This window comes from Catharus ustulatus, chromosome 1 (assembly GCF_009819885.2).
Source record: "Catharus ustulatus isolate bCatUst1 chromosome 1, bCatUst1.pri.v2, whole genome shotgun sequence".
Lineage (NCBI taxonomy): Eukaryota > Metazoa > Chordata > Aves > Passeriformes > Turdidae > Catharus > Catharus ustulatus.
The window spans coordinates 111,996,311-112,008,297 of record NC_046221.1 but is presented as its reverse complement, the minus strand read 5'-3'; the positions used below and the strand labels follow the sequence as shown (position 1 = coordinate 112,008,297).

The 11,987-nt window shown below is 41.3% G+C and overlaps 1 protein-coding gene across 1 annotated transcript in view; it reads left to right on the top strand.

The window, feature by feature from the left end:
- Positions 1–742: 742 nt before the first annotated feature.
- Positions 743–11,987, top strand: part of ABHD3 (abhydrolase domain containing 3, phospholipase) — a 24,254-nt gene continuing 13,009 nt past the window's right edge. Inside the window, exons 1-5 of the mRNA XM_033056001.1 lie at positions 743–1,024; positions 2,576–2,739; positions 5,364–5,546; positions 7,257–7,302; positions 10,127–10,239. Coding sequence (XP_032911892.1) covers positions 878–1,024; positions 2,576–2,739; positions 5,364–5,546; positions 7,257–7,302; positions 10,127–10,239 — 653 coding nt within the window. The 5' untranslated portion in view covers positions 743–877. The remainder of the gene's footprint in view (positions 1,025–2,575; positions 2,740–5,363; positions 5,547–7,256; positions 7,303–10,126; positions 10,240–11,987) is intronic.

Here is an 11,987-nt window from a genome sequence, read left to right as displayed (position 1 = left end):
AACTAAGGAGAGGGAAAGTACTTCTGTGTACTGTGATGCATGCATGCATCTCAAATAGCAGATGCTCAGCTCCAGGATCTTCGTGTTATCAGCTGCGCTCCTATGATTTTGCCAAGGAAAAGACACAGATACTGTGCATCTTTTTATGAAGCTGAAGCGGGGAGCATCTGAGTTAGCAAACACGAGGGCCTCCAAGCAACAATCCATACAGCTGAAAAGGGAGCTGGCCGAAATTGTCTCGGGAATTAGAGATACCTCTGCTCCTCTCTGGAGTAATTAGTCTCCATAAAGCCTTGTAACAGCAGTGATAAGTGGAAGAGTAGTAAGTGGAAGAGCAGCAGCACACTTCTGTCTCACGTAAAATATTTAAAGAGGAGTTGCTGATTAACCACTGCTGCATTTGGAAGCTGATGTCCCCTCTTCCCTGCCCGGCAGTGACTGAGTTTCCACACGCCTTCATCAGCAGTTCCTTATGGTTTCGGACGGGTGCCTTTCCTACCTGGTCCCCACACGTCCTCCGTGCCCTCTCGGCAAAGGGACGGGGCAAGGTGACCCCTAAGGAGCACCGAGATACCACTGCCGCGGGGCGGCCGATTCTGGCAGCACTGCCGCGGAGGAGCCGGCGGCGGCCAAGGCTGCGTCCCCTGCGGGCCAGGCTGCGACCCAGCCCCGGCCCGTCCGAGCCGGCCCCAGGCCCCGGCGGGGCGGTCCCGGTCCCGGGGCGGCGCTGTAGCGCGGAGCGGGCCGCGGGCAGCGGCAGCGGGAGGCGGGCGCCAGCTCCTCCTTCTCCTTTCCTCCTCCTCCTCCCTCGGCGCCGGGGTGGGCTCGCCCGCGGCAGCCGGGGTGTGGTGTCCTGCCGTGCCGTCCCCCGTGTGCGATGGACTGGCAGGTGCTGACCAGGGAGCTCTCCCTCTACCTGGAGAGCCAGGTCCGCGTGGGGTTCTTCGGCTCCGGCGTGGGCTTGTCCCTGGTACTGGGTTTCGGCGTCGCCTACGCCTGCTACTACCTCAACAGCATCGCCAAGGTGAGCGGGAGGGCGGCGGGGCGGGCGGGCTCCGCAGGTGTCCCGCCGATGGGGACAGTCCCGAAGGTCACCGCGACCCACCGCCCGTAGGCGAGGGGATGGCACCTGGAATGGCTGGGGGGGCAGGGCTCGGCGGCCGCCTTGTCCTCGCATCGCTCGTCCGTACCCGGGAGGTGCAGCCCCGGGGTCCCGGCCGGCCGAAACCCCGCTCGAAGCCCCCGCGGGCCCGGCAGCGCAGCCTCCCCCGCCCGCCGGGGCTGCGTCTTCCGCGGGGGCCGCCGGTGACCCCCGGAGGCCGCCGGCCTGCGCTGAGGGAGGGCTCCCCTGGTCCTGCTCGGTCTGGGAAGGGATGGGGCTCCAGCCTCGGCAGTCCCCAAAATGCGGTTGTACCAGTTGGAGAGCTTGGCCGGGTGCCATGGTTTGGAAAGGGAGGTTAGGAGACTGCCATGCACACACGAACCCGACCTACTTGGTTCACTAGCAGGGCAGGTGATAAAGTAGTTTTGCTGCCCTTGTGTCCCCGCCGGTACCATCCTAAGTACTTCTGGAGGCACCATGGCAGGGTTTTGGGGGCTGGAGCACTCTTGGGCATCTCCTCATCAGCAGTAGTTTCACAGATAAATTAGGCAATCGCAAATTACTTGGATACGGTGAGCCTGGTGAGATCTGAAGTGGCCCCGTGGTGAGAGCGCCTCGTTTAATGCGTAATCAACTGAAAATACGCATATCAAAAGGTTTTTGACTGTTGAGGACCTGAGTGTTGCCACAGTACTTCAGAGAACCGCTGGGAACGTAGCCTTCCTCTTCAGACAGAAGAGGGTGCTTGATTTTGGTTAGAGGAGAAGAACGAAGAGAGAATGTGCCATTACAGCTTGTTTATGTGGAATGGTTTTCCTCAAAGTGTCTGTTATTGTCCTATTAATGCTGGCATGTTGGGGAGTCATTGTGACAGAGAGGTATAAGAAATATGGTTGCTAAAACCTGAGATGCTTGGTATACAGGGATTCCATGTTAATTGGTAAACAAATGGAAACTGTAAGCAAATTGTCCGCATGCAGAGCTTTCTTAGAGAGGAGAAACCAATGCACTTGTGTACTGTAAAATGAGATGCGAGGAGAAGTGTGCAAAACCAGCATACAGGTGAAAAAAGGTACTGCGGTCAAAGTGAGTGCATGAATTAAATGTCATTTTTGTGTGGTCCAGAAAACAGACTTGGTAAAATCTTTCTTGCCTACTAAGAAACAGTGTGGTTTAAATTTGTCGGTGAAGATACAGTGCTGGTAAAAGTAGGGCTAGATCAGTGTGTTATTAGAAATAGGTAAGGAATCCATTATGCCTAATAGGTTTCACTTTTCACTTGGGCATTTTGGCATTTTGTTTGGTTTTCATTTACTTATCTCTGTACCATGAAAAGTAAAAGCATTACAAATGATTATATGAAATAAATTAGTATACTGAGAGATGATTTAAATAAGCTTTATTTCTTTCTTTATTTGTTTTTTAGTTTGTTTTATAAGAATGCCCATGTCTGACTGTAGTCTCTTTTCCTAGAAACCCCAGCTGGTGGCAAGCAATGACCGTTTCTGCCGCTTTCTTGAGGAATATTGCCCTGTTGTGACAGAAACTTACTATCCCACAATTTGGTGCTGGGAAGGTCGGGTACAGACACTCCTGCGCCCCTTTATCACATCTAGACCCCAAGTACAGTACAGGAAGTAAGTGCCTTTATTCTGGAAAGTGATTGATTGGATATCCAGCTGTTCTCTGACTGTGTCACACCCACTGTCATTGCTCAAGTTTGTGCCTGCTTTTTTTTTCCTTTATGCCCACGTTTGTCATAGATTTGGAATTATCTTTCTCATGGATTCAATATGAAGTAGGTTTGAAAAGTCAGTGTTCCCAAGTGGCCCTATTTTAGCTCAGAGAGTTTTGTAGCACTGAAATATGGGTGACAATATAGGAACCAATGTGGTTGTACGTTCACAGGATTACACAGTGGATGAGGTCATAAAAGACCTCTGGAGGCCACCTAGACCAACTCCCCTGCTCAAGTAGGGTCACCCAGAGCCAGCTGCCCCAGATCATGTTGAAACAGCTTTCAGATTTCCATAAGGATGGTGACTGCACAATACCTCTGGGCAAATTGTGCCAGTGCTCAATCACTCTCACATTAAAAATGCGTTTCCTGATATTCAGAGGTAACCTCCCATGATTTAGGTTGGGCCCATTGCCTCTTGTTCTGTCAATGGGCACCACTGAAAGGAGCCTGGCTGCATCCTCTTTGCACCCTCCCTTCAGATATGTAAACTCATTGCTAAGTTCCCCCTGAGCCTTTTCTTCTTCAGGCTGAGCAGTCCTAGCTGTCCCAGCCCTTCCTCATAGGAGATAGGCTCCAGTTTGTTCATCACCTTTATGGCTCTTTGCTGGATTCTCTCCAGTATGTCCATGTCTGGCTTGGACTGGGGAGCCCAAAGCCGGACTCAGAATTCCAGGTATGGCCTCAACCAGTGCTCTGTAGTGGGGCAGGATCATCTCCCTCAAACCTGCTGGCTATACTCCTCCTAAGCCTCCACAGCCTCCAGACTTTTGGCCATCTTTCCTGCAAGGACACATTACTGACTCACGTTCAACATGGTGTCCACCAGGAGGACCTTCAAGTCCTTTTCTGTCAAGCTGTTTTCCAGATGGGCAGCCTCTATTGGTCCATGGCGTTGTTCCTTCCCAGGCACAGGACTTTGCACTTTCTCTCAGTGAAGTTTGTGAAGTTCCTGTCAACCTATATCTGCAGCCTGTTGAGGACCCTCTGGATGGCAGCACAATTACTTGGCTTATCAAATATTCTGGTGTTCAAATGCCATAATTTTGCAAAGGTTGTGCAGTCATTGTATTTGTCCATTAAACCAACATGTTGTACCTTAACCATAGTATGTAGCCACATTCAGCCATGTTTTGAATTTACAGAACTTCTGGGAATTTCAGAGTAACTTTTACCTGTGGAGTTTGTGTTGTGTTCTTTCATGCCTAAATTCTAAGAGGCAAAAAATCCCTTATATTTATTTTTTGTCCTCAGCTAATCTCTTTCACACAGAAATGAGACTTAGTCTGGCAAATGAGGCATTTGGCACAAGACCTAAGGAGAAGGACTTTTATGCGCCGGAACCTGGATGCAACACAAGTTGTTTCAGCTCTGCTTGCACGGTAGAATAGATTTAGCATTTAGCAACTTCCCTTAGTTTTAGTAACTAGGAAACATTTCAGTGCTATGGCCATGTCCACTTTTTCTAGTCCTTCTTGTACACTTTTATTTTAAGGGTTTTGAGAGAAGAAACATAGTTCCATGGGGCAGTGGAACTACTTCTTTTGCACCATTTTAGATTGTGTCGGCAGTACTCACGAACATTGCATTTACTTCCCATTACTGAAAAAGGGCAAAGCTGAGCTAATGAGTCCAACAAGGCTGGTCACCTTTAAAATCTGCAGTAGTCACTACCAAGAATTTCAAAAGAAAAATCAAATGCAAGGTAGGCTTACATTTTGGTGGTTTCCACACCAACTCCTTCGAACAATTCAAATATGTATATATTAGCTTTTATCTACATGTTTGGCTATCTCTTTGCTATTTGGATAACTACTTTTCTAAATTATGAAAGTAAAGTAGTACTTTAACTGTTCAAATTTCCAGGAAGTGGGAAGAGTATGTTTCTAAAACAAAGAATGAAACTTTTTTGTCATTGTTTAATCCATGCATAGCTTTGTGAGATATTACAGTATTTGTTGCATTATTAAGATATTTGCTATAAGAGTACATTCTATCACAGTTCGTAGTGATACGGGGTGAAAGATGCAGTAGTGTGTGTGTCTGTGGTCTGCATATTTAAAACCTAACAATCCATTATACACTCTACTTCTTTGGATGAAGAGGAAAAAAATGAGATAAATGTTTATTACATTACCCAGTGTGCTATCAAAAGATTCTCAGATGATTCAAAGAAAATCTGCAGTACACAAAAATGCCTGTATAAAACACAAGGCAGTGCCAAAAATCACATTAGCTACAAGCCTCCAGTACCTCAGCAGCAATTTATGAAAGGCCATGTCTTCATTTAGTGTCTTCATTTACTGAACAGGAATTACTCTGCAAATTGACTATTCTAACTCTTGTCAGCTGTAGGTGTTACTCTTTCTGAATGCAGACATGCCTAGTCAGGTGGCACTTTGAGCATTAAAACATAATGAAAAATGTAGAATTCATACCTGGTAATTTGTAAACCGCAAGCACTCTTAATAGTGTGTATTTATTTTTCAATCTAATCAGTGTTGTCTAAAATGTACCTTCCAGTGAGCTCATTAAAACAGCAGATGGAGGACAGATTTCGTTGGATTGGTTTGATAATAATGACAGCTCATATTATCCGGATGCCAGCACAAGACCCACTGTCCTGTTATTGCCTGGCCTGACAGGAACAAGCAAGGAGTCCTACATTCTTCATATGATCCATCAAAGCAAAACACTGGGATATAGGTACTGTTGTTTTACATTGCTATTAATTTTGCTGCTTCCAGTAGGATCCAATTTTAATATGTATATGTATCAGATGCTTTCCTAAGGCAAATGAGATCTGGATACAGTCGTTAATGTAAGGAAGTGATATCAGTAATAATAATCACAGTGGAATTATGTAACAGGCAGTACATTTGGAAGAGCTGTTTTAATATCTACAGATGTGCCCCAGAGATTGTAATGAAAGCCAGCACAGGGCTTTGCTGCTGCTTCTTAAGTTATTATATTACATTAGGCGTTAAACTTTACACTTTCTAGAGAAGGGGTTTTTATTCAGCTCCAAGAAGACTTATGTGGATGGTTTGCTGGCAGTTGGCCTCAGAGGAGATCAGCTTCTGAATGCCAAAATTGCTTGATTCAGCAGCCTAAAATTCCTGGGTGCAGAAAGGAGAGCTAGCCTGTTCTTACTGATAGTGTTTGTGGGGGTCTGTCACCTCTTCATTGTCACTGTGTAATTTAGTTTCATTCTTGAGGCTTCTGGACAGAGTTGGGTAACATAAGTGGATTAATGAATGAGTAGACTCCTTTATGTAACCATATTGCTGCTGCTGCGCATTACAATTAGTTGTCAATGTTCCAGGATCTGTATTTGGAATATTAGATTTTGTCTTTACAGATTGGCTTCTGGTTCTGACTCCAGTAAGTTCTTTGAATATATATATATATATAAACTTTTATCTACATGTTTGGCTATATCTTCTCTCTTTGGATAACTACTTTACTAAATTATGTAAAGTAAAGCAGCACTTTAATTGTTCAAAGTACTTTTTAAATCACTTTAAAATTTAGCAGTGAAAAATAGCAGAGGAAAGCCCTGAAATCAACAACTTGTTACTATTAATTTTTAAAGTATTCCTGGAAGTTATATCTTCATTTCATTCCCGAAGGCAAGAAGGTAGAACAGTAAAAAGTGGAGCTTTAAGTCAGATTTCAAGAGAATGATATAATTTTGTTTATAAATAGCAACATTTGAGAAAAATACCAAAATAAGTATTATTTCATGCCTTTAGCCCATCTAACTATGTATATTATTTAATAAAATTATTTCAGTGAGATGGTAGAAAAATAATAGAAAAGTAGTATTTATTGAGAAAGTATGGATTCCTAAATCATGGTAATACTGCTAGAAGATTTAGAGACTCCCACCAACAGAGAGAGACCAGAAACTTCTGCTGTACCAGACGATAAAAAAAACATTCCCAGGAACCTGCAACTTAGATCCAGCTGTCATTATCATTTTGACTTGGCTCTCTGGATTGGATTTCTTCCAATTTAACAAAATTATGTAGCTTTGGGGGATACACACGCACCTCTGATGTTCTTTTTTTCAGTGCACAGCTTTAGGCTGGGCCCTGCACTGTCAGAGCTCATGGCAGAGTGCAGGCAGGACATATCTGTGCCACCTTCAGCTAAACCTTGGGGTTCTCAGCCTGCAATCTGACCTCAGCAAATCACAGAGCTCTGATAGTCCCACTGACCTCAGTGAACTCCATTTTGGTACAAAGCTTGTTCCATACTGGGAGATCTGTAGGTCTGTAAATATTTATGTGCTAAATTTACTCATAGAAGTGGATAATTTTTCTTTATGCATTTTCATTTTTTTTGTGTGCTTAAGTTATCTCTTTTGGTGAAATGAATGTGCACAATTTAATTTACTGTCTCCATTTTTAGATGCGTGGTTTTTAACAATCGGGGAATTGCTGGCGAGGAGCTTTTGGTAAGGATGACTTCTACGATAAACATCTCTCACTTATAAGTTGTAATTATAATATCATTTGTGCCTATTTGTACAGGTGGATTTGAATGAGAGAAATTCAGAGCATAGGTTGAAAATGCACAGAAGAGAATTCAGTCATCTGGTAGATCAATCATGTGCCAATATTAATTTTTTCATTTTTAAACCCTAGAGGGTCAACAGGTCAACATACAATTTATACTGGACATTTCATTTCAGGAAATTATTCAATTAATAATATCTGTAACATTAAAATGAACAATCCTTACATTTTCTTTACAAAAATAGTACAGTATCTAAAATGTGCACATCTCTGCTCAGTCGTTGCAATTTTCTCCCATTGATTTAACATATATATCCAAATATAATGCATTGTAATTTCATTCCCAGTTTAAAATATGTTTTTGATATGGTTAAAAAGGTGTGCCATTAAAAGTGATCCACACTACATGTTAATGAATTAACAAACCAGCTTTATATGGATGTCTGTATCCTGAAAGTTAAATGTGCTGTCATATTTTTCTCAGCAATCATGACACAAACTCAGCTACAGAGGACAATTTTTTTGGGACACAGGCATCATGTTTGCTTAGAAATAACTGGCTATTCCTCAGATGAAAAAATCTTGAAGCTAAACGTTTTCTGCAGCTAGGGACAAGGCATGATGAAATATTGCTGAATAAGCTTTGTTTTTCATATGTGTTCTGTTGACAATTCTGCAGCTGGAATGAATGTGCATAATACTCGGTATTGTTTTGCATTTTTTTAATCCCCTGGTTTCAAACTTTAAAAAGCTCAGAATGTTTTCCCATAATCAGATAAAGCATTTCAATGCAAATATTGCCATGTTAAGAGTAGTTTTCTGCATACTTTTGGAGATGGATCTACAAAGCAGTTTTGTGACACACAAAGTCCTTATTGATGAATTTCTGAATCATTTAGAGAAAAGATCCCTTGTTTGGATACATTGTGTGTATTTTACTGTAATCGGATTTACATCTTTAAGCTTTATAAGTTCTTGTGGTGCAGAAAACCAGCTGAAATTATCACATTTTCTGCAAAGAGATTTCAACATTTTAGAATAAAATCCCTACTTAATGACTCTGAAGCACAGTTAAGCACCACAGTAGAAATTAGTTATGTAAGCAGTCCTTTTTCTAGTCACTTTAAAGATAGATTCAAATTTACAACAAATAATAGTTATTTAAAGAATACTGTTCTCATTGATTATTGAAAGCTATTGTGAATTAGTACTCTGGAATAATCAAATATTATATTGACCACAGCCACTGTGAGCTAAGGTGATATTTTAAAATATCTTCATACAAAGCATAGATAGCTAAACATTAAACTGTCTGAAATTAACTAAATTTAAAATGGAAGATATATCTTTAATTTTAGAAACTTTAATCAAATACACTTTCATTAGATCCTATTTACCAAAAATATTTTATTTTTCCTTGTAAAGTTAACAATTTAATTAAAACACATTCACACTATTTATAATTAATAAGATGTAAAACAGTAAAGAGTGATTCATGCAGATGAGAAATTGAAATGCAACATAAATGGATATTAAGAACATCTTCAGTTTTAATTATCTAGGTTTAGCTTTTCTTTCTATTTCTTAATCTTTGACATCAACATTTCAATGTTCTTGTTAAATGTGTTTTAAGTAATTAGCTTAATGCTGTTAAAATCACCCACAAATAGCCAGGCAGTTTAACTGAAAGCAATTTTAAAAAACACCCTTGAAATCCACCGTTGCTTCAGGCAACAGAAAAGTTTCCTTAATAAATAGTTATGTATTTTTACATTTAGTTTTATTGTTTCACTGTATTTTGGCAGTTCAGTCAGTACCTATAGTTAAGTGCAGGTCACTAACATGTTAGTAGCAGCTCTAAAGTTAAAAACTTTATTTCTCTGTTGATAAGTTGTGGACAACACCATTAGAAAAAAACTTATGTTACTGTCATTCTTATGGTGCCTAAATGGACTTGTCTTCCTCATACTGCTCCAGTTAGTCCTTCAGGTCAGACTGTGTGGCCTGTTCCAGGTGTATGTGCAGGGGAGGCTCAAAAGTTGTGCTTATTCTACAACAGCAGGGAAGTGGTTAACCAAATCTTACCCAAAGGGTTGCCCAATCTGATGCCAGCAGAAGTCATTCCAAATCTTGATTGAGGATTTAAAGAGACACTAATGATGGATAAACAATAGATAATATATGTTTCATTGCTTCAGTTAATAGAATACTTTACTAAATTAGGTAAACCCCACTGGGGAATTTATTTGGTCTATTTATTTGGTTGTGTTGTATGTAGCATCTAAATATGGGTTAGTTTTCAAATGCTGGCTGACAGAACTCGAAATCTAATGCTTTCTTTTGCATTTGAATGTGGGTGAATATAGTAAAATTGTTGTTAAAACTTCCTTTTCTGTAAACCTCAGCCTTTATAACATTTTCATTTCCTTGGGACATTTAAAAAATATCAGTATCTCTATCTATGTAGTTCTGATCTAGTTCTGTCTAGTTTAGCATGTTCTCCGTTCAGATTTTGTCTAATGACCTGGAGGTTGCAGATACTGAACATACTGTCACCTCTTTTATTTTGTAATGATAACAAGTATAACTCCTTCCTTCATCTCCTTGTGAACCGCTCTGGATTTATATTTGCCATTTAGTGAAGCTTCACAATAAATGCTAAATTTATCTTCTTATATAATGATCCACTGTTCAGTTTGTTTTGTCCTTAAAGCATAATACAGAAGCTTATGATGGCATTTTTTCCCTCTTGTCTCCTTACAGACACCAAGGACTTACTGTGCAGCTAACACAGAGGATTTAGAGGCTGTTATTCATCATGTGCACAGCTTGCACCCCTCAGCTCCATTCATGGCAGCAGGTGTTTCTATGGGAGGGTAAGGTTGTGTAACACAAGTCTCAGCTTAATTGTGATCATCAGACTGATAGTAAATTATTACTCTGAAATACTTGCATTACTTACTGAACTGCAAGCAAGTTGGGTTTCTCTCCAACAGTTAATATGCAGAAGACTTTTAGAAACTTCATATACCTTTGAGGCTTTTACCTCTGTGTCAGGGAAGGTTGAAATTGGGTAACATTTGAAAACTGGGGGGGAGGGGTGTGGAGAAAGACAGGAAACAGTGACAGGCAGATTGACAATTAAACAGGTAGGCAGTACCGTCTTTGGAAACTATTGAGCCTGTCTTTGGAACAGAAGGATATGAAATAGGATCTTGAGCTATTAAACCATGTTTCATAGCAACCTCTGGCAATAAGATTTGTGTTCACTGTGTTGTGCAGTGTGTGGGTAGGTTAGGCTGGAAGAGGTGTGGGTATCTGCTCTGTCTGGCTCAGAAGCAAGAAGTAGTATTGTTGTTCAAACCAGTATGAATTGGTAGAGCATGTGATATTAAGACTTGCCATGTCCTGGCTTCTCTCCAGAAAGCTCAGCAAGAACAGACAATGATAGCACAGTTCCTTAAGGGGAAAAAAAATCACTGCTAGAAGCTAGCAGAAATATTCCTATTGAACAAAAATCGTAGCAGAGGAGAATTTTCCTTAGAAATATGGCAGATACAGTGGTAATCTCCTTCCCTTTTCTCTGATAAATTTTGTGGGGGATGGGCAGGTACAGCCCATATGTATTGATATTAATATATATTACTATATATCGACATTAATCTATTGATTACTTGTAAGAGCTCTGAGATAAATACATGTTTGTTCAAGACTGGTATTCTCTGCTTTTTAGCAAATCTTTAGTCATTAGGTTCCCTGTTCTGTTGAATAGTACTCCGAGGAGGGAAAAAGGTTGGTCAGCCTAACTTCAGTTCTTTGGGAAGATCCTCTGGGAGCCATTTTCAGGCACATGGGGAATAACGATGACAGTTTTCATCAAGGACAAAACATGCCCAGGTGATCTGATTGCATTCTATGATGAGATGACTGGCTTCACTGATAAGGGGAAAGAAGAGAATGTTGTTTGTTCTTAGGATGTTGTTTGTTCTGAGTCTTCTTTTGTATCAGAAGACTTAGAGGAGCCTTTCTTGTCACAGAAACCTTTCTGTTGTTGGATGTCTTCCACATCCCTTGCTTGTTCCAGCTCCAGCTGAACTTCTGTTTTCCTAACTGCATCCCTGCATGCTTGGGCAATGACTGTTTCTCCCAGGCAGACCACCCCTCTCCTACCTTAAAGATACCTCCTCTTGAAACTGTCTGAAGAGTATTTTTTTGCCAGGTGATCTTCTGCTACTCTTCCTCAGCTTCCTGCACATCAGAATGTATCACACTTTTGCTTTATGTTTGGTTATCCTTAAAGTCCCCTTTGCTCATCAGGGCCATCTAATGTGAGATCTTGCCCACCAGATCCCTGAACAAATGAAAGCCAACTCTCTCCAGTATTATAATTCTGATGCTTACCTTACCTACTGACTTTTCATCTTGAAAATCCACCATCAAATAATCTCAGTGGCCAAGACTGTTTTGCATCTTCTCTACCTGGCCAGTTCTTTCTTACATATGAATAGCAGATCCACAGAATCTTTTTCCTGTTTAGGTCCTTGATTGTATATCAAAATATTAACCTCAATACTGTCCAGAAATCTGGTCTGCTTGTGCCTTGCTGTGGCAGTTGATGCTGGGA